General features: G+C 53.5%; 2 protein-coding genes across 3 annotated transcripts in view; both read right to left on the reverse strand.

The window, feature by feature from the left end:
• Window positions 209–9,786, reverse strand: ANKRD2 (ankyrin repeat domain 2). Its single transcript, XM_005698297.3, is given in 10 exon segments — window positions 209–507; window positions 1,574–1,672; window positions 2,206–2,304; window positions 3,111–3,209; window positions 3,581–3,679; window positions 4,165–4,272; window positions 4,382–4,540; window positions 5,823–5,924; window positions 9,498–9,603; window positions 9,605–9,786. Coding segments are annotated over 10 exon segments (1,074 nt in total). The 5' UTR covers window positions 9,658–9,786; the 3' UTR covers window positions 209–357.
• The window catches only part of UBTD1 (ubiquitin domain containing 1), a 50,283-nt gene continuing 35,708 nt past the window's right edge, over window positions 11,380–25,954 (reverse strand). The window contains exons 3-4 of one of the 2 annotated variants that reach the window (XM_018041304.1): window positions 13,803–14,030; window positions 11,380–12,469 (exon numbers count right to left, since the gene is read on the reverse strand). In XM_018041304.1, the coding sequence (XP_017896793.1) occupies window positions 12,084–12,469; window positions 13,803–13,977 (561 nt within the window). In that variant the 5' untranslated portion in view covers window positions 13,978–14,030 and the 3' untranslated portion in view covers window positions 11,380–12,083. The remainder of the gene's footprint in view (window positions 12,470–13,802; window positions 14,031–25,954) is intronic. The other variant, XM_018041303.1, reaches the window with a different exon arrangement.

Here is a 25,954-nt window from a genome sequence, read left to right on the forward strand (position 1 = left end):
AGGGGGACCCCGGAAAAGTGCATTGCGCAGCTGATCCAAGCTGGGTCTTAGGAAGTGGGGTGAGAGGGAAGAGGCAAGGAGAGGCCTCGGGTAGGAGGGTGGAAAGGCTCCAAGGTCCCCTCTCGCCTGCGCCCATCCTTGCTCCCAGTCTTCCTTCATTCCTAAATATTTCAGGCACAAATAGAACAAATATCACACATAGCAAAAATGACTTTTTTTTTTTTTATTGCAGTAGCTTGTGGGTGCTCCTGGGGTGTATGCAGAGGAATGGTGTCCTCCCCTCTGACGGCCATTTTTATGACCCTCGGGCTGTATGCAGGGGAACAGGCCAGGTGCCTGGTAGGCTGGGACAGGCGTTTACTCAGCTGCCACAGGCTGGGGGGTCCCCCGCCCACTCTCGGTGGACCCCTCCAGTCCATTCTGCTCTGACCCCGGCTCAGGGTTCTCCAGAGCGTGCCGGGTGTCGGCTTGCCACAGCTGCACCAGGTCCGTGGGGGTCTTTCCTGCCTGGGGGAACCAAGAGGAGATCTGGTCATTGCTGAGAAGTCTGTCCCAGAAAGGCGCTTCACCTATACCTGTGGCCTCCAGCTGGGAGCAACTGGCAATGTCTGGAGGCATCTTTAGTTATGACAACCTGGGGGTCGGGGGTACTTCTGGCATCTTGAGTAGAGGCCAGGGATGCTGCTCAAACATCCTATAATGCACAGGACTCCCTCCACAACGGAAAATTTCCATTTCAAAATGTGAGTAATGCCCAGGTTAAGTCCTCATTTACACCTTCCCCTCATCTTCCTGATTTTCCCACCATCCCCTCAACCTTCCTCTTTTCTTTCATGTAGCTAGCTTCTTCTTTTTTTTTTTTAAATGAAGTATAGTTGATGTAAAATATTACATAAGTTACAGGTGTACAATATCGTGATTCACAATTTTAAAGGTTATACCCCACTTATAGTTATTATAAAATATTGGTTATATTCCCTTGTTGCAAATATATCCTTGTAGCTTATTTTATACATAATAGTTGGTACCTCTTAATCTCCTACCCCTATGTTGCACTGTGCCCCCTCCTGCCAGCCTTTCTTGAGTCATGATGCCCCCTTACTCAATTCTCCTCCCTTTTGTGATTGCTCTAGGTCCCAGAGAAGAGCCTGGACGAGGGGACATAGGATCCTAGAGAAACTAGGGGACCACAGGAGCCAATACAGGGTGCTAGGAATGATTGTACCAAGTGCTTAGGTTCCTTTCAGCTCTGTTTCTCCACAACTCTGGCCTCCCTGAGCCTGGACTTTAAGACCCCCTGTGTTCTATTCGGGGGGGCTTTGGGAAGTCCTCTTACCCTCCTGGCTGTTTTCTGCACTTAGATTTTCTGGATGTAGAAAAGCATAGAGAGTTGGGAAGCTGAGGGGGGGGGGGCCCCAATCCCCAGGGGCCCGGAGAAGCCCTCCACTGTGACAGTGTCCCGAGAGCAGGCCGGCCAAGTCTTGCTCAGTTCTGTCCTTCCTCCGAGTGCCTGGGACAGGGCCTGGGAAACCAGTGCACCCTGTTTACTGAATCAGGGAAGGAGGGAACTTACCAGGTTCTTGCTCATCATGTCAGCCCCATGCAGGAGCAGCAGTTTGATGATTTTGTAGCGATTGAGCCTCACAGCGTCATGCAGGGCGCTGTCCCCTTCCTAGAACCAATGTGACACTCAGCATGGTCCATGGGAGCACGCGGGAGCCCTCGGGGCACAGGGAGCACTGGGGGCACAGGGAGCACTCGGGCACAGGGAGCACTCAGGGGCACCGGGAGCACTCAGGGCACAGGGAGCACTTGGGGGCACAGGGAGCGCTCGGGGGCACAGGGAGCGCTCGGGGCACAGGGAGCGCTCGGGGGCACAGGGAGTGCTCGGGGGCACAGGGAGCCTGCGGGGGCACAGGGAGCGCTGGGGGCATAGGGATCCCGTTGGGGGGCACAGGGAGTGCTCAGGGACACAGGGAGTGCTCGGGGCACAGGGAGCGCTGGGGGCATAGGGATCCCTCGGGGGCACAGGGAGTCCTCGGGAGCATGCGGGAGCCCGCAGGGCACAGGGAGCCCGCGGGGACAGAGGGAGCGCTGGGGGCACAGGGAGCGCTTGGGGGCACAGGGAGCTCTCGGGGGCACAGGGAGCGCTGGGGGCACGGGGAACCCCTGCAGGGCTGGGCAGGAGGGAACCCAGAGACTCACTCTGTCTTTGGCGTTGATGTCCAGGCCCAGGGATAGAAAATGTTCCACGATCTCCACCTGCCCCGTCCGGACTGCCACATGCAGGGGGGTGCTCAGCAGCTGGGTGGGAGGAAGCAGAACATGCTGGCTGAAGGGACCTGGGCTCTGGTGTGCCTCTGAGGGTGGAGGGGCTGTCAACTCCAGCCTTCTCCCAAGGAGCGGGAGGGAGCTCTGTAATTTCCCATCATCCTATCTGATGGTCTAACTCTAAGGCATTACCTGCCACCTCTTCTGGGATGCCTTCTATGATTCCCCTCTCACTCAGATGTGAACAACTGCTCCCTCCTCTGCCCTTTTAAAACAATTATAATAGATGCCATTTATCAAGAGATGACTACGTGACATACACAGCAAAAGCTTACAAAACATCAGTCTTATGTTAAATAAATAACTACGTGACATACATTTCCCCATCCAATACATATAAGAACTCTGCAAAGATGTTTCATAGATGAGCAACACAGGCTCAGAGGCCATCACTTGTTCAAGGTTATATACAAAGGATTGAGTGAATTCAAAACGGTGGATGGATAAGAAAGTGAACAGATGAATGACTCCGTGGCTGGCTGGCTGGCTGGCTGGCTGGACAAACAGAAGGATAATGAATGACTGCAGGGGTGAACAAATCCTGCATCTTTTGCATGGTCCTAAAGTCACCAAGATAGTGGATTTCCTCTGCTCTTCCTGCTCCCATTCCCAGATGGTGGTCTCCAAGGATTTGCTGCTGATGGCAAGACCTATCCCCAGGCTCTGAGGCACCCCAGAAACCAAACTAGCTCACTAGCCATCTACTTTCTGCTTTTCTGCCCTCTGCTTCCCTTCCCTCCACTCTGCCACCCCGACATCTGTGAGCATTATTGCCTCACCTTATCCCTCACATTGCTGTCTGCTCCTCGGCTCTGCAGGAGTCTCACCACCTCCAAGTGGCCCCCACGACAGGCCCAGTGCATGGCTGTGCAGTCCAGCTAGGAAGGAAGGATGGAGCCTCATTGCAGAGCTTCAGGGAAGAGCGTGCCCTTGGGGAAAGGACCCCAGCCAAGAGGGCAGGGAGATATCCAGGGGAAGGGTCCGGGGAAAGACAGTGACACTCCAGTGGCTGGGCAGTGGGTGGAGTAGAGCCGGAGAACCCTCGGCGGGTCCGTTAGTCCAGGCCATATTTACAGACAAGGCTTGGGGAGGAGGTGGTGCTCACACAAGTTCACACAACACACTAGCGGTGGGGCCTGGCCCCGAGGCAGTTTGTTTATGTCCCAGGTGGGAGGTCTGCAGGGACAGGGAGTCTATTAGTGCTGGACCTACCTCCTGCCCGTCACACAACACCTGCCCTCTTGCTCACCCGGTCCTGGAAATCCACAGTGGCCCCACTCTCCAGAAGCTTCTCAAGGATCTCCATGTGGCCCTCCAGGGAAGCTCGGTGCAGGGCAGTACGGCGAAACTGTCCCCAGAGAAACAGTCAGGGCCCCAGCCTATCCTCATCATCCACCCAGGTTGAGACCAGGGCTTATCCCAGCCTGATTCTGACCCCTGTGCTGGGCCCCCATATGGTCCACATTCTGCCAGCTCCTTCATGCTCTGTGGGACCAGCCTTGGAGGCCTCCTATGCACTGGGGACCTTCTCACTGCCCCCCAAGCACACAAGCTGAACCAGGGCATGGTGCAGGTGGGATTCCAGCCCAGTTCTCCTGGTCTTCAACTCTATTTGATTCCCTCCTCTTTTCCCCCTAAATATCCAGGTATGTATTACTCTGGAGGTGGTTCAAGCTGGAAAGTCTCCTTAGAGACTTGTGTGGGGAAGGGAAGGAGGCATCCCAAATCTTCTGAGGGGCCCCCTCTCAAAGGACACCGATGCCTGTTCTCAATTCACAAGGCGCAGCTCTAAGAGGAGGCTGGTACAGGTGCAGGGCCCGGAAAGAACATCACCTGATCGCAGGTGTCAGGGGAACCTCCGTCCGCCAGGAACTTCTCGATGACCTTCATCTTCCCCTCCACCGCAGCTTTCAGGAATGTCTCCTCGTCCACAGGGCCCGTCTGGAGGGCGTGAATGCAGTCATGGGGGGGCCGCCCCGAGGTGATCCGCACCATCCTCCCCTCCACCGGCTCCCCTTTTCCACACAAGTGTCCTCGCTGGAATGCTTACGATCTCCTCCGGCTCTGGAGGCGGCTCCTGGGAGGCGGCCAGAGCTTCCCGTTTCTTCTGCTTGCGTATTTTGCGCAGCTGGATGAGGTTCTGGATGCCGCCCACGTCAATGATCTCCCTCCGCAGGTCTAGAGATGTCTTCCGCACGCGCTCTTGGCCCTGCGTGGGGATAGCCCATCAACTCCACACTGGGGCACGGAGTGTGGGGCTTGGGGACCTCTGAGCTGAGCCGGAGGTGGAGGACAGGGAGCTCCTCTCAAGGAAGAAAGAATCCAGATCTAACTCTGCCGCCCAGGACTAGGTGAAGCCAGTGAAACCGACACAGATGCCTCAGATGGAGGGACCAGGCAGGCCGGAGGGGGCTGGCTGGGAGTTGCCCAGTTTCAAGGCTCCACATAGGTTGGGGGGTTGATGAGGAAATCTCAAGTGCAGTTCTTAGCCCAGGCCTCCAGAACCGGCTCCTGAATCTCATCTTTCCGTACAATTCTCCGCCTCTCTCCCTCCCTCCACCCCTCTCTCTAGTCATAAAAATAATACAGAAACACGAAAGCCCTTCTCTCCCAGAGGTAACTTCTATCACAGCTCAGCTGATGCCCTCTCCGACAGGATCACCCTCCACGCTGTGGTCTGGAAACTGCTTTTCTGTGAGCAGCATGGAGATCTCTCCTATCAGCACACACAGCCTCCCCGCATCCCATTACCACACGCCCTGTTGTATGGCAGCCTCATCCCTGCCGCTTCCAAAGTGATCCCCTGGGATCCTGGACACATGCAGATTCTGACTCAGCAGGTGTGCAGAGGAAGACTTTACCGCCACCACCCCTGCCCTTTTTCACTTCTAAGTTCTTTGGCTGGTGGAATAATTAAATTGATGTGAGACTGATTAATAGGAGAAACAAATTTAATTTCATGTGTATGGTAGTCCATACAAATATGAGACTCGAAGAAGTGACTGAAGCAGGCAGCTTTTATACCTTTTAGGCGAGGAAATAATACATTCGTGAAGCACTGAAAAGACAAAGGCGTTTGGATTTGGAGGAGCTAATTAGTGAAGAAACAACAAGTTTTGTTTATATAGCCTTCTCAGCCCTGAATTCCTGATATTTGGTGATAAGGAAGCTCTCTACTTTCCTGATAGAGGAAGGGTAACTTCACATGGGAGATTTATCTCCTGCTTTCTGGGGAGCAAAGGAAGGTCAGTGTATTTCTTCTTGCACTGGCTTTTTCTCAAATGACTTTTGAAAATAATCAGAATACCAAAGTGATACATTTGGGGGTGGCATATTCCCCTTCACAAGTGTGGGGTGGGGCCAGGAGGCTGCATCGCTCACACCTCCCTGCGGTGCTGAGCTGCAGGTTCATGGACTATATTAGGAGGAGCAAGACTGTAACTGCCTGGCCTCTCTGCTGAGGGCGGACACTGGCTTCTCCGAGCACTTACCTTAACCTTTTGTAAGGACGGACTCTCAGGCCTATGGTGCTTCTCATCCTCCAACACCAGCATCTCCATGGGCAACTTCTGGTGGGTGGTTCCTCGGAGTTTCTGGGGAACCAGGGAGAGGACAGGTTCTGGGATCTGCCTGCTGTGCCTAGGGGACCTGACAGCCTCCCCCACAACTAATTCAAGGACACCCCCAGAAGTCTTCCTCCTGTGTGACCTCACAGCCCTTCACCTGCTCCACTCCTGTCTGGTCCAGGAGAGGCCCAGGTCAGAGCTGCGCTCCCCACCTCAGAGCTGGGCTCCCCAACTCAGCCTCAACCCCAACTCCAGTTCACACACCTGCCTATTGACAGCCCTGGGTCTCCAGCAAAATAGGATTAAGGGCTAGCAGAATGCGTTTTCATGAAATTAAATATATTCAATATTATTATAATATTTATTTGGGGGGTTAGGTTTAGGGACATTTAAAGCTCACTTTGATAAAATAATTGTGATAAATGATGAGTATTTTTTAATGGGCTTATTTGACAATGTAAAACTTTGGGAACTCTGTCAGCTACCCACTTCTTGCCCTCAGGTTTTACTGATCTGTGAAATCCTAGGGCATGGAAACTGTTGCTCTCAGGATATCTGAGGGGTAGGACCTGCAGCTCTCCAGCTCTCAGCTTGAAGTGAACTCTAAGTATTAACCTTGGGTGTGTGTTAGCTGCTCAGTCATGTCTGACTCTTTGTGACCTTGTGGACTGTAGCCTGCCAGGCTCCTCTGTCCGTGGGATTCTCCAGGCAAGAATACTGATTCCCTTCTCCAGGGAATCTTCCTGACCCAGGGATCGAACCCGAGTCTCCTGCATAGCAGGTGGATTCTTTACCATCTGAGCCACCAGGGAAGCCCCCAAGTATTAACCTTCTCATTGTAATAATACAGGGTGGAAACTCTGTCAAGGTCTCCTCCCCATTTGTAGCTCCTACTTGCCTGGGCTACTTCCTTATCACCTCCTCCTCTGTTCTAAAGGAAAACACTCTTTATGAAGTGTGGGCCCCCTATCTCTGAAGTCCCCACCTTGCCAGGATATTCACTCAGGCTGGAGGGTGCTGAGTCCAGGTGTCAGCTGGGGAGGAATGACTCCCTCTTCCAGAGTTCTCAGCTGCCTTTTGCACTCCAAGGGTTATACTCTTCAAGGGTTATTTGAGGGCTGATTTTCCAGGGCTTTTTTTCCAGATGTTCTGTAGTCCACTTGCGCCTCCCTTCCATATGAAGTATACATGGTTTGAGGTCGCCCCAGGACTGGCCTCGCTTGAAACACTGTTACCAGGGGACGAGGGATTGCCTAGAGCTTCAGCTACTACTGCATGTGGGATCTTGGCCAGCCCCTGAAGCATCTAGAGGATGGGTTGGTCTTAATCATCTTGGCAACCCTAGCACCTGTGACAGAGGCTAGCACATAGTAGGTGCTCAGCAAGTTTTTGGAGAGTAAATGAATGAATGAGTTCATGGATGATGGCAGGCAGGCTCATCAGCTCTGCACACTCCAAGTCTTCAGTGATGACCTAGCCCAGTAAAGCCCCCATCGAAGAGCCCCAGTCCTTGGGCTAGTATCCGAGGTCCTCCTTCCCCACCCACCCCAAGAAAGGGGTGCAGGCTGGACATGAAGCTCTCCTCTAAGAATGCTGCTGGGCTGGGGCCTGGTGGGAACAACTGGGTCTCTACTGCTCACCCATGCCTTACTCAGACTGCAGAGCCCCTCGCTTCATATTTGCTTCTCTGGACTGGCATGTAGCAGGTGCTCAAGAAATGTTTCCTGAATTGGGTGTTCGTCGATGAAACACAACACTACAAAACTCCTGCCTTACTTCATAGGTGGTCGCATAGATGAAATGAGAGCATGCCTGCCCACCTGTATCACAGTGGCTGGCACGGAGGAGGCACTGGTGGCAAGGCTGGCTCTGTGGGCACGCATGGTCCTGACAGCCTTGCCGCTATATTTATTGGATGAATGAATGGATGAGGACTGCTCCCTGTCCTCTTGCTGAAGATCTCTGTGTCCAGTGGCAGCATTCCAGAAATGGTCCAGAAGCATGACTCACCTGCCTGGCCCTGGTGCTCATGCCCTTGGGGGAGTGAGAAATGGCATTCCTGGAGATCCAGGGATGCCCCGACTGGGACTCGGTGGGCTCAGTCCAAGCTCTTCTGAGACAAACCTGCCCTTCCTTCCCTAGGCCTCGTGTCTTCTTCCACCGGAGTCCTGACCCTCCCCTCTTCCTCACTCCCATTCACTTTTCCTTTTATGAATGAGGTCTATAGGAGATGCTGGAGACCCAGGCTCAATTCCTGGCTTGGGAAGATCCCCTGGAGGAGGAAATGGCAACCCACTCCAGTATTCCTCCCTGGGAAATTCCATGGACAGAGGAGCCTGGCGGGCAACAGTCCATGGGGTCTCAAAGAAACAGACATGACTGAGCGGCTGAGTGCACACACACACACACACACACACACACACACAACCTCTAAACGAATTTATCTCCTCCCTCCCATTCCTGGTAGGGCTAGTCTCTCCCCCTCCAAGTTTTTCTCAGGGCTGTCAGAGATGCCTTCCTAAAACAGGTCAGATGGCACCATTGTGCCTCACTCAACAACATGCAGTGGCTTCCCACTGCCATGGAGGATCTTTCATGTGGCCCTTGCCTGCTGGTTTGTGCCCTGCCTGCCTTCCCAGCCTCAGCCCCTACTGCCAGACTCCCTCCTGACGTCACATTTCCACACCTGGAAATTAGCACCTGCCGTTTCCTTAGCTTGGAATGCCCTCCCCATCCTGATCACCACTCGCCATCCCTGAAGGCCTGACTCAGTGCCCTCCTGTCCGCAGAGAAGTCCTCAAGAGGGTCCGTGGTCAACGTGATCACCCACGTTCTGTGCTCCTTCATTCTGAGTTACACCTCTATTTCACCCTGTCTCCACTCTGCCAACAATTTCTGAGTTGACTGTGAGCCTGACAAATGTCAGCTAAAATAAACACAGGGTTGGTAAGGGAGAGGCAGGGGCTGACCTTACTGAGCCCCTCATTCCTCCCAGCATCAGGCACTTGGCAGAGAAACCCCAGGTCAAGTATTCGTTTCCATCAAATGAACAGTGGGACCAGCCCACACTTTCCTCCCTTGCTTCCTTATTCCACAGAAAATGCAACTGTCCAGAGCCTCTGTGCTCAGAGGCCTCCCCTGGTGTGGCTGATGGTCCTAGAAAACCCAGGTTTCCTTTGCCAGCATCCCTTCCTCACTCTGCTCCCAGTCTTTATCCTTCTTCAGGGACCAAACACTGGAGTTTCTTTTGTCCCAGCCTCCCACCCAGCAGCTGGGGGATCTCGGGGCCCCGCACTCCCAGGCCGCATCCTGGCTGTCCTGCTCTGTGTAGCTTAGCCCGTCTTCTCAAGGCCCAAGTGAGCAGACAGGGTCTCGTGGAACCCAGCTTGGCTCGCCACTTGTCTCTCAAGATCTGGGGGCTAAAGCCTTCATTTCCCACTACCAACAACGCCCTCTCAGGAGCACCCTGGAATAGCACCAACTGGGCCCTTGAGGACACCTGTCATCCTTCCTGCCAGGTATGGCAGCCAGGTTCTGCCTTCCCTTCACAGCAGAGTTGGGTGTCCCCAGAACCCCCTTGGCCCCCCACCCCAGCCCTACCTCATTCTCCTCCTCCTGTGCCAGCCGCTCCTCAATAAGCGCCGTGGCCCGCTGCACCTCCTCAGAGTCTGCCATGGTGCCGTCGCAAGCCGCCTCGGCAGGCCCCAGGGGCTTTATATGCCAGGGCCACCACCCCCGCCCTGCTAGGCGCTTTTGTCATGAGCTCACTGGCCCAATTCTCCACCTGCCTCCCCCACCTGTCACCTTCACCCCAGGCAGCCCCAGGGTGCAGGGGGAAGGATGGGACAGTTGCAACCCCGAGCCCCTGGCCTATTAGAGTCGGAAGGCCCAGTGCCTTGAGAGCAGGGATTGCAGGAAGGAGCCTGCCTGGCGCCTGTCCTGAGTGCTCGGGCCCAGCTGGGCCTCAGCCAGGGTAGCCAGGCTGCTCCAAGGACCCCTGGCTGCTCTTAGCTCTGATGGCAGTGCCACCTGCTGGATGCCTAGAAATCCTGCCCAGCCAGTCCCAGTGTGGGGACCCAAATGTGGAAACCCAAGATAGGCCTACATTCCCAGGCTGTCTGAGAACAGGCTCGCTGGCTCTGGGGAGGCGCAGACACCGTCTCCTCTGGGCTGCAGTGCTGGATGGGGTGTGGGGAGACGGGGAGTTGCCTCCCTCTGCCTGTAGCTCTCGCAGATCTTTGCGTCTCTGGCGTCCCAGAGCGCCCCCTAGTGAAGCATCGCTGCATTTGGCTGCAAGTCCATGCTATGCTTGGGTGCTCAGTTGCGTTCAACTCTTTCCGACCCCACGGACTGTAGCCCGCCAGGTTCCTTAGTCCATGAAATTTTCGCAGCAAGAATACTGCAGAGGGTTGCCGTATCCTTCTCAAGGGATCTTCCTGACACAGGGATCGAACCCTCAACTTTCGTGTCTCCTGCATTGGTAGGCGGATTCTTCGCCACTGCGCCGCCTGGGAAACCCGTGAGTCCCTGAGAAACCTCACCTGTCTGTCTCAGGGGACCTCTGGGGGACTTACAGAATCTTGCTTCAAAAGAAGCCACCAAAAGGGCCAGAATGCAGGGCTAAGCCCTGCTGACAAGGACTCCAGCTCCAGCTGATCATCCTTCCCTCCCTGGTTTCCCTGTCAGGCTGCCCTGACTGGTGGTTATGCTCACTGAGAAAGAAAACTACTCCCAACTGGAGAAAGGCAGACCTGCTTCGCTGAGTTCCACACCTGGATCTGTGGGAGCAAGCCCTGGGTCACCACAACCCAGGTTTAACCTACCAGTGAACCAAAGATGCCACAGCCCCGTGCTTCCGCGACACTCACGTGGCTTGCCCTAAGCCAAACAGCCTTATCTAAGATGCCCCTCTCTGCTTACCTGCACGCTCTCCCTTAAGGAAGCACAAGACCCAGCTCCTTCTGCCCTCTGCTTCTCTTGGTGGCAAGCCAACACAGGCTCATCATCGGAATGTTGTCAGAGATTTCACTGTCATGTCACTGAGGGTACTCTCTCCAGGACACTGCACATCGCCCAGTCCCAAGGGCCTGGCTCAGGGACTGGAGAGGGAAGCCAGCACTTGAGCTGCAGGAGCAGAGCAGCAGGTTAACTAATGCTGCCTGAGGTGCCACCTTGGCTTTCAAAGTGAGTTCACGTCCGTTATCCCATTGAATCCTGCCAGCAACGGAGGGAGGGGGCAGGGCAGGTGGCACCACCTCCACTTGAAAGATAATCAAAGCGGGCTCGGAGGTTACGTGGGTTTCCCTGAGGACCCACGGGAACGCAGGCCTGAACACCAGCAGTTCGCGGCTTGCTTCACCATACTCTCTGTGGTGCCCAGAGCTGCTGGGCAGGCTGCACATCCACCTGCTCCACCCCCCTGAACTGGCTCCAGGCTCCACAGAGCTGCACTAGAACCTAGAGTCAACGCCAGGCAAGCAAGAAGGAAGGAGCAAAAGGCTTTATTGATAAATATGCAGATATGTCTATACACAGGGACCTGCCGTGGGGCCATGACCAGGCTGCAGACCCCCCACCGCCAGGGTCACAGCCAGGAGATGGCCCTGTGCAGACCCCGGCCACCACTGCCCAGCCACTGCCTCCTCTCTGCCAATTGTGCCAGGGGCTGGGAGAGGCAGAGGCCAGCCTCAGGCTCCTGACCCCTGGGGCTCAAGCATGGTCTCCTCCCCTCCAGGGCACTGGCCCTGTGCCCAGGGCGGAGTCAGGGGAGGGAGACAGCAGCTGCTTCAGACCCTGAGCAGAAAACCGGAGTGAGCACAGCCATCAGCACCAGAGGACAGATCTGGGCTCCAGGGGCCTCCGGGTTGGCCCTCGTTGGCTCGAACCTGCCTCAGGAGACAGAGACCGAGTGGAGGGCCCTGGTTGCTTTTTCTCTGACCAAGTTGGCAAGGCTGGTGTGTGGCAGCACACTGGTTCCTGGGTGCTGTGCACTGGTGGCCCGTGGTGTCCCCGGGAAGCAGGGTCCTCTCAGGGCTTGCCCAGCAGCCGTACACAAGAGGTGCCCCTGAAGAACAGGACAGCTCTCAAAGGCAGCGGCAGGGTGGGGGGGCCTAGGGCTCCAGGCGGGAGGCCTCTCGGCCCTGCAGAGAGCTCCCTGGCCTCTCTGCCCAGGGGTCCATGGGCTCCTCAGTCCTGGGGCGGCGGGGGCTGGTTGATGATGACCTGGATGACAAAATCTTTCTGGATCTTGGTTTCCTGGAGCCGCGTGCGGTCTGTGAGCAGCTTTCCGGAGAAGAACCATCGCTGCCAGGATGGCTCGATGCCCTCCTGGGTGTGCAGCTGCCTCTTGAGCTGCCCCACCGTGTCGGGCAGGCTGGCACTGAGCCTCACGTCCTTGCCCGTGGAGAGGCGCACCTTCAGCGGGAACTCTCGGCGCACGCTGGGGGTGGGCTCAGGGGGCTCCAGGCTCTCCTCTTCGGTGTGCTCCAGAAGCAGGTTCACGGGTGGCGACAGGCAGTAGATGGGGAGTTGATAGCGATTGCCCAGCTCATCGTAGCATTCACAGAGGGTGCCTGTGGGAAAGGCAGGGCGGTCAGAGTTGGCTTGGGGACCCAGATATGGATTAACTTGCGTCCCCTCCATCATAGTCATACACTGAAGCCCTAACCCTCAGCACCACTGTATTTGGAGGTAGGAGCCTATATGGGAGCAATTATGGTTAAGTGAGGTCATTTAGGTGGAGCCTTGATCCAGGGGATTAGTGCCCTTATAAGAAGAGTTACCAGAAAGCTCTCTCTCTCTCCTCCCACGATGAGGACTTAGTGAGCAGGTGGCATTTACAAGCCAGGAAGACACTTCTCACCAAAACCCAAATCAGCTGCTACTTTGATCTTGGGCTTCTCAGACTAAATTTCCGTTGTTTCGTGAGCCGCTCAGTCTGCAGTATTTTGCTATAGCAGACTGAGCGGCAAATATACCTGTCATGGTCCCCCCCCCAGTCCTCAAACCCACCCCACAGTCAGGCCTTCCTTATACAGATGGTGGGGGCCTGAGGTGGAGTCAGCAAGACCTGGGCTGGCATTCTGGCTCCACCAGGTTCTGGCTCATTCAACCCTAGCAAATTACTCTTCATTTGTTCACTCAACAACCCCTTCCTGAGCATATGTGCTACGTGCCGGCATTATAAGGCTGACTGAAATAGCATAGGCCCTGCTCTTCATGACTCATACCTAGCGGGCTTCAGTCTTCTTACTGGTACAGTGTATTGCATGTAGTAGTATATTTCCTGTATCTCAAGCACCTACTACGTGCTGAGACTGGACTAAATGATGTTATCTGTATCTTGTTGAATCCTAACACCCATCCTATGAGGTAGGTATCCCCACTTTATAACTGATAAGTCACTTGGGCTTTAAATTCAAGAAGCTCAAGGTCACACAGTTAGGAAAGAGACACGGTTAAAACCCAGTTTCTGACTCTACAGAGTTTCCACTGTTATTCTCTGCTTTACACAGCCTCAGGGGCTGTTATGAACTTAAATGAAATGATGCAATAGAAGCTTCTAGCTCGGTGCCCAGCATATAATACTACTCAACAGAAGGTTGGTACCTGAGGTGTGCTAGGATCCCCAAGGGCCCCAAGTGATCTTTAACTTGCTCGCATCACACTGCCTGGAGGTGTGCTGTCTCTCCACACCCTCCCTAGGCAAGCAGGGACTGTGTTCTCATCCTCTTGGTGTCCTGCTCCTGGTCTATGCTCATAACGGTTGCTTGAATGAACAAATGACTAGCCACACTTGCCACCCACAGCCTGCATGGAAGTGCCCGACATGGGGCTGGCCACTGGCTCTCTCCCACCAACAGCCCCCTTGCTCTGGTGGAGATAGCCCCTGCCCTGCCCACTGACCATGGGGCAAGGTGATGCTGGCTCCATCCAGGATGGCCTGAGCCAGCTCGTGGTCGTTGGCCTCGGCCGCATAGGCAGCAGCCTTGAGGGCATCCCAGATCTCCTTGCGGCCCTCGAAGGCGGGCGCCGTGTCCCAGAACTCATCCCTCTTGCTCCGCAGCTGGCCATCAGTCATCGGGTAGTCGCTCTTCCACTTCAGCCGCTCCTTCTTGAGGGGCTCGTTGCGTCCTGGGCAGGACAGAAGGGAGAAGCTCTGCATGTGTAAAAGCCAGGACTGCGGTCCGCCCTCTCCCAGCCCAGCCTCCCCAGCCCTCACTGCTGTGGTTCCTGAGCATTTGGGTCTCTGGGCCCCTTCCTGGACTCAGGGAAGAGTCTGGAAACTGCACAAACCCCACCTGGGGGTGAAAACCCCTTTTGTCAGCAAAGCATATACTGCCTTTATTGCTGCTAGTTAAGTCTTAATTTTATTCTCTTTCTTTGATTATAAAATTGAACGTGTTCAGTATTTTAAAATTCTGGAAAAAATGTAGTTGTGTCAAAAAACAAAAAAACAACTGTGACCATTTTCGGACCCAGCTTGTGCCAGATCACAGGCTAGGCATTTTAGACTCAAAACAACCCAACAGATGGGGAAAGTGAGACCCAGAGAGCTTGTTGTCATTGGTCTAAAGCCCCACAGGTACCAATTTAAGGCCAGGTTTTCTGAATCAGAAGGTCACTCTCTGACCATGGTCTGTACCGTGCTGCCATTGGAGAAAACTTACTCAAGAATCCCACCATTTAGAAGTGACCATTGCTGGGGCTTCCCTGGTGGCTCACCGGTAAAGAACCTGCCTGCCAATGCAGGGGACATGGGTTCAGTTCCTGATCCAAGAAGATCCCACATGCCGTCGAGCAACTAAGCCAACAGGCTACAACTAAGGAGCCTCTGTTCTAGAGGGTAGGAGCTGCGACTACGGAAGCCTAAGTGCCCCCAGGCTCTGCAGTGGGCAAGCCTGACCGCCACAACTAAAGAGGCCTTCCCCTGCTCGCCGCAACTACAGAAAGCCCACACAGCAACGAAGACCCAGCACAGCCAGAGATAAATAAATATGATTTTTTTAAAAAAGAAGTAACCCCTGCTGACACTCAGACGCGCTTCCTTTCAGCTCCCTTTCCTCACTTTTCTCAGTAGAGCTGGAGTTCTAAATAGAGTTTTAAAAACAAAAACCAATTTGTGCTAAAAATAATCCTTGTTATAGAAAAGGATTTAACTGTTTTTGTGCCAATACACAACCTGCTGTTTATTTCACACTTATAGTACTGTCCATGTATATTCCCATGACTAAAAATAATAAACATTTATACTGTCTTGTTACTAATATTCCACCATAAAGTTACAAAGAAGTTTTCTGAATGGTAACCAACCAACCAAAACACCCCTGCAGCACTGGAAGAAGAAAACAATTCTGTGAAATGTCACGATTCTTGTTACCCAGCCCCAAGTGACCCCCAAGACAACTCCGGACCTAGGTCAAGACTTGAGGGCAGAAGCATCTCTCAAAGGCTTTAGGAAGCTCAGTCATCTCAAAGCTGAAGGCAGAATGAGCCACACGGGTGAGGTCAAAAGCACTCGGCTCCTGTTACAACTCAGATCCTAGGAAAGATGGGGAACTAAAGCTGGGGCAGGACCCCTGGGCTGGAGCAGAAGAGGGGTTCCTCAAGGGAAGAGGAAGACAGTCACTGTCTACCAACTGTGTGAAAGAAAACTTGTGGAAGCACTTTACCTGCATACATCATCCGGTTTCACCCTTCCAGTGGCTTTAGGTGGTAGGGATTATTATTGCTATTTCACAGATAGTGGGCCAGGCAGAGAGACCGAATGACTTGGCCTGCAGTCACACAGCAAGTGACGACACAGTGTGGGTCCCACCGCAGGTCACACTGAATTCACGCACGGCCCTCCTGTGGGCGTGCCGCTCCCCGCGCAGACAGAAAACTCTAACGCCAGACGTTTAATCTGAAGTGTTCCTGGGTTAGCACAAGGAAATGCAAATCCTCTTTGTAGGCAAACAACTTCAAACCAGGCCTCAAAGAATTCCCGAGATGAAGTTCCAAGAAAAATAAATAATAAGGTCATAGTTTTTTTTTTTTTTTTAAAAACCACAACGTACAAAGAAACAAGGCAGTGTGAGCCCGAGCCAGCAAAAACAACAGGCAAGAGAATCAGACGCACAAAGCCCTCAGATACGGGACTTATCAGACACAAGGGATGAAATACCAAGTTTAAGAAATGAGAGCCGTAAAAATATGAACAGGGCGTGGGAAAAACACCCGCATAACTATCACCAGAAGTATTCTGTGAGAGCAGTAGAGAAGAAACACTGGAGATTTTTCTTTACAATGGGCTGTTGATAGAAAGTGTGGGGACTACAGGTTCTCCATATAGAAAAACATGAAACAGGATCCCTACCTCACACCAGCCGCAAAAATCAAAGCCCAGGTGGATCAAAGGCTTAAGTACGAACACCAGAAAGGAGGCAGAAAGAAATAGAGGATGACAGAATTGCTTCTGTGTTTTGTTGTGGAGTTTTGGCCTGGAGGTGTTTCTGCCTGGATCAATCAAATCCCCCTGCTTCATGATTTCTGAGTGCTTTTCTCTTTGGTCCTTTAGCACTGGTGTCTCCCTAACAAGAGCTTTGATCCCTCCAGATTCACAGGCTTTATGCAGTGATACCCTTGGGACCTCCCGCATATGGCGCTTCTGCCCCTCCACCCAAGGACCCAGATGTCAGGACCTTTTAACTTCTTGAGCGCATTTCTATAGTTTTCCCGTCTCCTTCCTCTTTGCCAGATGTCACTTCTTCCTGGTCTCTATCTAAGCGCTCCTCCTTCTGGGTAGAGGTCAGGCCCAGCTAATGGGCCACTCCTAATCTGCTGAGGGTTGAGAAAGCTTTGTCAGCACTGTCGAAATTGAGAGCATCTGGGTCTAAGAAAGAGGTTTCCTAAAGAAGACAGAGACTAGGCTTTGTCTGGGACATCTGTTGTTCCTGCTCAGATCCTCTACCCCCCGCCACCCTTACTTACACGGTCAGGTTTTGATTTTGTTCCTGACAATTGAGGTTGTGACCTCAGCATATCTGAAGTGTAACTGCGTATGCATTCATCTCACTCTAATATAAACACAGCCCCATGGTGTCACCTTCCAAAGCTGTCACCCGAGGAGGTCCCACGTGCCTGGAGGAGGCTTTGCTTGCACACCTGGCCCTCAGAGTCCCCTCCCGTCCACGCAGAGAACAGCATGCTTTCCTGTCTGTGCTGTCAGAGACACACTTCTCATCCCAGGATGGACACGACACCCGTGAGCCTCCCCAGGTATTAACTGCATCTGCATCACCCAAGACACAAAGGCTTAAAAGTTCCTCATCCTGCACGCTGGTCCTTTTAGACTGAAAATACTAGAAAATATTAGAATAGGGGGCGGTGGTAGGAAGGGGGAGGGTTGAATGGGCAGCAGGAGCCCAGCCTTCTCAGTCGGCACTGCACCTCTTCACCAGCAGGGGGCAGTCACAGCGCCTCTGGGCCAGGGGCTGGCTCCCTTTGCAGTGAACCAAACACAGCAACAAAGTACCCAGGAAAAGTTCTCCAGGTCCAAGGGAAGCAGGTGTAAGAGACGTGACAAAAATGTCTGGATCCCTAAACACCAATGCTTACAATGTTAGACGAGATACAGACAAAACATAAAAGAAAGCTTTTACTCTAAACATAGAAGCAAACTGATGATTAGTATTTTAAATTTCATTTCCCTAATGTCTTATCACTAAAAATACTGGGCAATGGAAAGGTTATGAACACTTTTATATGTGGCACAAATTGATACAAACTTCCTGGAGGGCATTTGCTATGTTCCAAAAGAACTTAAAAGTGTGCGTCCCTTTGGCTCAGTGATCTGGTTTCTAAAGCGAAAGTGGCTCAGTCGTGTCCGACTCTTCGCGACCATGTGGGCTATACAGTCCAGGGAATTCTTTAGGCCAGAATACTGGAGTGGGTAGCCTTTCCCTTCTCTCCAGGGGATATTCCCAGCCCAGGGATTGAACCCAGGTCTCCCGCACTGCAGGAGGATTCTTTACCAGCTGAGCCGCAAGGGAAGCCCAAGAATACTGGAGTGGGTAGTCTATCCCTTCTCCAGTGGATCTTCTGGGCCCAGGAATTGAACTGGGGTCTCCTGCTTTGTAGGTGTATTCTTTACCAACTGAGCTACCAAGGAAGTCCTTAGTGTCTAAGAAAATATTCAAAGAAAATAACCACAAGTGTGTGGTGGAAATTCATCTACAAAGCTGTCTAGCTCAGACTGGTTTTCTAGAAATAAACTCAGTGCACAGGAGAGAGGCTACATCATTTCTGTGCGTCCCTGGCAGCCACTCTATGATGGGGCAGAAGGAGGCTAAGCAGTGTGGGCAAAGGTCCTTGATATGGCGAGACGCAGGTTAGAGAACAGCAAGTGCTCTGTGCTCCAGCTTTTATTTCTAAAAATTTATGTAAAATTACATATATATATTTAAAAGACTGGAAGGACTTATATGAAAATGTTTGGTTCTATCTGATTGGCGGTTACCAATGATTTTTTTTTTTTTTGGCTTCTATTTTCCAAGTTTCCAACAATAAGCATTAATACTTTAATAATAAGATTAATGAAAATTGTTAACAATGAAAGCTGTTAACAAGGATAAGGGGTACATAAAGTTCTGAGGAGAAGCCACAGAAAAGTAGGAAGAGTCTGGGATGCCAAGGGGTAGGGTTTGAGAGTGGTGGAGAACTGGAGAACCCAATGGACCTCGGCCTCTAGGATTTCAGTTCCTGGCAGCTCTGGGTGACTCTGTTCAGGGCCAGGCAGGCTTTGCTGGTTTCAGCAGCAGCAGCAGCAGCATCTAGAGGCCTCTACTTGTGTCCCCACCTGTCCTAGTTAAGCTCCAGGTCAAAGACAGAGTAACAGAAATGGTCCTTATTCCCCGTGAAGTTGACAAAAGAGAGATTAAAAAACATCACAAAGTAAAAGATCAAGGTACCTGCTTGTCTGGGGAGAGACAAAATGCCCATGATAATCCTGGGTTTCTGTGATTGTGGTGGGCAGGGAACTGAGAAGAGAATGTAAGTTTCTCAGTAGAGGCAAAAGCTGGGGTCTTGCAGGGTTGCCTGAAACACCACCGGTGTCAGGACCAGAGCTGGAGGGTAAGGCTGGGGTACACACTCAAATCCGATTGATGAAACCCATACCGAACACAGCAAAACAGAAGTGGAGCTGGCATGCTCATCTACACCCTAACATCAGCAAGTTCAACGGACTGCCTCCAGAGTCGCTGCTGAGAGCAGATTCAGAAGGTAAAGAAAGAAGAAAACAGAGGGCACGATGTCTGGGTCGGGGGAGGATAATGATGGTGGACGCTGTGGTTTGGCCAGATAATGAACGGTGTCTGGTGATATATCACCCCCAGGGGAGGGTACTGAAATGAGAGTGGGAGAGAGAACATTAAAGGTCCTTTACAATTTGCATAGAGCTGGAGTGCCTCTCGGATAAGGCTGTGGCACCCCACTCCAGTACTCTTGCCTGGAAAGTCCCATGGGTGGAGGAGCCTGGTAGGCTGCAGTCCATGGGGTTGCGAAGAGCCGGACACAACTTTCACTTTTCACTTTCATGCATTGGAGAGGGAAATGGCAACCCACTCCAGTGTTCTTGCCTGAAGAATCCCAGGGACAGGGGAGCCTGGTGGGCTGCTGTCTATGGGGTCGCACAGTCGGACACGACTGAAGTGACTTAGCAGCAGCAGCAGCAGCAGCAGCAGGAGTTACCTCTATGAGCGTGTGTGCACGCATGTGTGTATGTGTGTGTGTGTGAGATTCACACTGCTTAATTCAGAATAACTACACAAGAGGGGGTTCTCAAGAACCCATGGAAGGACAGTGGGGCTGCTTCCTGGCTGCTTCCCTCTGAGCCATCGTGGCCCAGGTTCTCAGCAAGGGTCTGCTGAGTTGAAAATGGAACTGACTAACGCACAGTGAACGGGGTGGGAGGGCAGTGGAGGAATCATAGCTGAGATCAGCAGAGGGCAGCTGGGGGAACTGGGAGAAAGGCCTGCTGTGAAGGAAAAGTCAGGCAGGCCCTTCACTCGTTCATCTCAGACTCCAAGAGATCCTTATTGTGGCTTCGGGGACTGGCACACCTGAGCCACTTGGGAGTGATACCAAGTCTGAGACCAGTCAAGGGAACCAGAGATTTCCCAGGACAGTCAGTCCACCCAAACCGGGAAACAGCCCTATTTATACCTATGGCAACCTCCGAGCTCTATTTCCACACTCATTTACCAAGCTCCAGCTCCAGGTCCCTGCTCCAAGGCTGGGGCCAGCAGTGTTTTCTCCAGAGGCACTGATTATGTGACAAGCCTGGGCGTGCTTGGGCTGGTGGGAGAGATGAGGCTCCAGGCAGAAGGAGAAGGGACAAGGGCCTCCCCATCCCAACGGCCTGGGCTGCAATGGCCCTCTGACCAGGATGCAGACTCAAGCCTCTCCTCCCTTCCTCTTCCGCCCTGGCAGGCAGAACAGGGCTGCAGGGGGCTGGAGAGACGGGGCTGAAGTGCCGCACCTGGCAGAGGGGATAAGAGGCCCAAAAGAACAGCGGGCCCAGAGAAGGATCAGCCTGGCCAAGGAGGGTGCAGGCAGGGGACGTGCGGCCCGGGTAATCCCTTCAGGAAGCACGGTATTTATAGTCAGCCTTAACCCAGGATGACCCTCGGAGCCTGGGTAACCTTCGAAAGGAAAGCGCTGGCCCAGCTTCGCTCAGCTGGGGCCTCCCCACGTGGCCTCTTTACAGCCTGGGCCCATCTTCCCCATTCATTCCCTCAGGCCCAGCTGCAGGCTTCAGGGAGGGAATGGGATGGGGCCAGCTGCTATGTGACAGCCCAGGTTTCTTAAACTGCAACCCTTCCTAGGACACGTCTGGTCTCAGGGGTCCTGGGCAGGACTGAAGGACTCAAGGCTCCTCTGGGAGCCCTGAACTCAGCTCTGTGATGGCACCCTGCCTGGGGAACTGCAGTTCCCTGAGATGGTCCAGCCTTCCCCCATGAGGCTGGGACCGCCTCAAGTTCATCACTGGGATCCTGGGGGCAGGCACACTAGCAGGTCTCAGCCACTGTTTGCCCAATGAGCGAGTGAATGAAGTGAAAGAGCTATTGAGGAAAAACGGGAGGAACTGGGGAGGCAGAGGCCAGATCAGAGATGGGGGAGCAGAAGGAATCTGCTGGAAGAAATCCCAGGAAGGGAGAGAGGTGAAAGACAGGGGGTGGCAGGCCAGGAGGGACAAAAACAGTTCCTGAGGTGTACGGTGAGAAAACCCACTGGAGGACGGGGGCCTGGATGTCAGAAACCATGCCCAGTGAGGGCCTGGAACCTTCGTGGCAATGGGAGAGACCAAAGTGCAGCCAAGGAAAATACACTTACCCGGAGGCCCCCTGCTTGGGTGTGGACAAGGGGGCACACAGAACCGTGGAGACAGTGTGAGCTTTCACTGCGCTGGCCCGCAGCACACACATTTACTGGGTCGTGCCCAGGGGAGCAGGCCCTGCATCCGCTCTCCGCTCTGTGCCCCCAGCCCCAGGGCCCCTGGCAGCAGGGCCAGGCAAGGCAAAAAGAACCATCCCACGTTGGGCTGGGATCAACTGTCACCCTGACCTGAGCTGACCTCCCCCAGCTGCCCCCATCCCATTTCCCGAGGGAAAAATGGGCCTTTCTGAGCTCTACAAACAGAACCCCCAAGTCCCTAGGGCCTACTCTGGGATTCAGGCTGCCATACAACCAACAGCTCCTTTTCTGGGGCTGGCTGGGGAAGAATGATGTATTTCATAAGCAGAGTTAGCACATCAGGTGTTTCAGAAATGAGAGTAGTTCTGCTTGTTTTAAGCTCATACGAATTAAAAAAGAAAAAACCGAAACCTCAAAACCCAGCCTGTTCCTTTCTTAGAGTTAATATATTCCCATCCTCATCACGTGCTGATTTTTACTCCCAGGTGTCACAAAGTCCTGGCCTGAATGTGAACAGTCCCAGGATTACTGGCTCTAGGAGGAGCCTAATTACAGATGATTGTGAGTTATCAGACACTTTAGCAAAGACTCCCTCCCCAACCTGGCTACTCATGTATGCATGGGGGCTTCAGAGATGGACGGTGTGGGGGTGGGGGCAGCCTTGGTTACTGACCACCTGTGTGAGTGCAGAGACCCACCTCATCACTCTAAGCCTTAGTGCTTCCATCTGTGAAGACGACGTAACTGCCACCTCATGGGATTGCTCTAAGGATTACAAAGACCACTCTGCCTGGTACTTAGTAAAAGACAGTGACTATTGTAACTAGTAATCAAGCCAAGTCAGTAATGCTCATTTCCTTTATGCAATGAACAGAATGAAATGTTATCATCTCTTTTTTTTCTTTTTTTCCATAAAGTTACTGCAATTTTGAAAAGTTTGAAAACCCCTGCTCTGGGAAACTCCTGGTCTCTATCTCATCCTGTGCAGGAGGATGCAGGGGGGTAAATGAGGTCAAGTTTGACAGGGACAAAGAGAGGGTTTGATGGATGCTCGCTTCCCTGTGGGGCTGCACAGCATAGGGTCAGCACTTTTCCTGGGGCAGGAGAGTGAGGATGGCGGCCAATAAATAAAACAGGAACTCCCCAGAGGTTGCTGGAAAGGTCTCCGGTGTCTGGCCAGCTCCCCTTGCTACCTCAGGACTCTAGAGAGGAGAGACAGGTCACCTCTGCCACTGCTTTCCACAGCCCCGCAGTCAGGGAGGGAGGGTCCCTGCAGCGAGGATCCACACCAGCACCAGCTTGGCAGCTGGGTGCCTAGAGGGCTGACTCCTGACACCCAAGACTTGGTCGCCCTGGATGTCAACTGCCACCGGCGCTTCACTCACACCTGCGCCACTCCATCAGGCCGGGTCCCCCTGAGCCTGGCAGAATCCTGAAGCCAGCAGTGACCTTAAAGTCCTTTACCCAAGACTTCATTCTACAGGTGAGGATGAGGCTCTGGGGGGCCCATGTGACCTGTTCCAGACCCCCACAGCCTTTGCCTGTGTGCATGTCAGGGTGGGGGGTTCGAGGGGTAGGTAAACTGTTTCTAGCAAACCACTCTACTGCCAGCGAAAGCTGAATTACAACTACAACATGAAAACATCAAGAGTGTGATCCAAAGACAATGAATACTCTGATAGGAAAAGCAGCGAGCAGAACACACTTCAGGAACAAGAGTGGAGGAGCTAAGAGGCGGTCTGACCTTTCCTGTCCTCACCAGGAAAGAAAGGCCTCTAAGAGCTGGGCCCTCCCAGGACACCAGGGCCTGACCAGGCATCCACATCTCCTCCGGGCTTGACAGAAACACAGACTTGGGCACTACCCCAAGACTCTAAGTCCGCGTGGTGGGTTTGTGGCTCAGTGATGCAGACTAGGGGCAATTCAGACTCTGCGGGCACTTCCGGACACACTCACTGCCAGGAGGAAACCTATTCCAGTGTTGAATGGATCAAGTGGTCAGAAAGCTAAGTGTTATAGTCACCCTTCACTGAGCACCGACTAAGGAAAGGCAGGAGGACAGAGAGACACAGAGAGTGGAGGTCAAGATTCTGGACCAGAGAGACTGGGGTTTAAACGTCAGCCCTGACATAAATCAGTGGCGTGACCTTGGGTAAACGCCTTAAACTTTCTAGCCTCCCCTTTTGGAAGGCCGGGAGTTAATTACTGCCCACTTCTTAGGGAGGTTGGGAGGGCTGAAAATATATACATATACATTCATTAGCTAATAGGCTCAAGAAGATTATATATAGTAAATCAACTGACCTAAGCCCCCACACCCGAGGTGCAGTCTTCCTAGGACCATAGCTCTGGCTCCCTCCACCTAAGACTAAGACACACCAACTCCATATTGGCTAGAGGAGGCATTACTACTGCCACTGAAGCTGGTTTTGCCATTAAGATTACTAAGCCACCAGTTCTACTCTAGAATGACACAGAGTAAGTCACCACCCCGTCACAGGGTGACAGCTGCTATTCTCCAGACTCGAGAGCCCTCTTCCCTCTGCTGTTACTCCAGCTTCTTTATCTTTCCGTTCACCCTCCGCTCAGCTAACCAGTTCACCTAACAGCCCATGGAGGTGGTGCCCAGAGCCAGGTGCCCCCGGGGTGCTGGCTTCCTCTGCCGGGCACCGGTTCCCTCCGCCTCCACGGCAAACACAACAGCAAGTCTGCCCAGCACTGCTGGGGCTGCAGCTAGAAGAGACCCCATGACCCTTCCCCTGGCTGTGGCTCTGTATTCTCCCGGGTCTGGTGTTCATTTACAGTCCATACCAGTCCTTCTTTCAGGCCTGTCTTAAGCGGGTGAACTTGGAGTCAGAAGGCCTGGGTCTGTTTCCATAATGGCCTGTGCTAGCCCTTCACTCTCTGCGCACACCTGCCTGATTCTGTGCACCTCAGAGATGCTGAGATGCCCTGGGCAGCTTCGGTGAGAAGTGCCTGGGTCAAGTGTGACGTGCACATAGATGCTGGACACCCCTGAGATCTGGAAACCCACCTTTTCCCGGCTCACCCACTTTCTCACACGGCGAAGCTCAGGGCCCACAACATTCTGCTTGTGGAGCAACAGAGGACTCCTCATCTGAGCACGTTCTCCTCCAGAGCCTGGCTCAGGCCTCGTAGGCAACTAGCTGGGCCTGACTCATTGTTTCCCCTTCCTCCTCTACTGCCTGTGAATCACAGACCGGGTCAGGCCAGCATCCTCCCTGGTTTCCTTCCCATGCTCTGCCTGCTCCTGATCTCCATCCAACAGGACAGAGCTTCCCTCCGGGCCCACACGCACCTCACCCCTGGCCCTGCGGGGTGTGAGCATCCCACACTGGCCCTGAGTCACAGGCTGCCTTCCTTGTGTGCATGTCCCCTGCACACTGTTCTGTCCCCTTGCAACTTGGCCGTCAGCTCCTGGAGGGCAGACTCTCGAGAGGCAACAACACAGCACGTCAAGTCCCAAACCTGGCTGCCTGGGCCTCAGGATTCTGGTTTAGTTGCCTGGGGTAAGGCCCAAGCATCAGAGGGGTTTAAAGGCTCTCCAGGCGCTTCTCATATGTGACCAGGGCTGAGAAGCACCGATCTGGAACTAGGCCGACAGCCTGGCTGGCTGCTTTGACTGTTTAATGAGGCCTCTGAGAGGGCCTGGCAGGGGGGCGCTCGGGGGAACCCCAGGCCTGTCTGAGCTGACCATCTGGACTGTCCTTTGAAGGCTCACAGCCAGAACTGGCCATAAGGCAAGGAGCAGAGGGCTCAGGGGACCCTGTGCCTTGGGAAACCCAGCTTCACAAGCCTCTCTTTGCAGAAAGGAGTGGGTAAGCCAAAATGAGAGGCCCAGAGTGGGGCTCTGGAGTCAGATAGCCCTGGACTAGCAGCCTCACTCTCCTTACCAACAAGGAGGGCCCTTCCTCTCCACTCTGCTCAGCCCGAGGCCTGCTCTCTCGTGTCTGTGTGACCAGCACCCAGATACCCGCTTCTGTAGGGAGACTCAGGCTGAGCCACAGACTTTTGGATAGAAAACGTGTAGCTCCAAGGCACTGGCGGACAGTGGGAGAGCAGAGGGAGGGAGGTCCTGTTTCCTAACAAACCCCCCACCCTCTCCCCAGCTGCTCTGGGCAAGAAGGAGGGAAAAACCTGACTCATCAATGCTGTGTGACTCACAGGCCGACAAAACTCACTCGCCAGATGGGCAGGGACAAGAGCTTGCTGCTCCCACCACAACTGGGGGCCGTGGGCAGGTAAAGCCCGTCCCTCTGCCCCTGCCCACCGCCAGCTGCCAGGCCTGAGTGGCTGGCCTGGTAAGAGTACCTCGCTCGGCTTGGCCCCCTGACAGCCACACCCTCCCGTGGCTGGTTCGGTACTAGCAAGGGGCAGGGCTGGGAAGGGGAGAGAGCTCAGAAGGTCTGGAATATAGAGAGGTGGCTTGTGTGAGCCCAGGTAGTTGAGCCTCTGGACCAGTTTCCACAGCCATGGAATGGGAGCCATGATGTCCACCTGAAAGAGCTAGTGTAAGGATTAGGCAGGCACTGTGTGCAATCTAGTGCTGTATGAGGAGCTAAAAAATGGCATGTTATTAT

This window comes from Capra hircus, chromosome 26, assembly GCF_001704415.2.
Source record: "Capra hircus breed San Clemente chromosome 26, ASM170441v1, whole genome shotgun sequence".
Lineage (NCBI taxonomy): Eukaryota > Metazoa > Chordata > Mammalia > Artiodactyla > Bovidae > Capra > Capra hircus.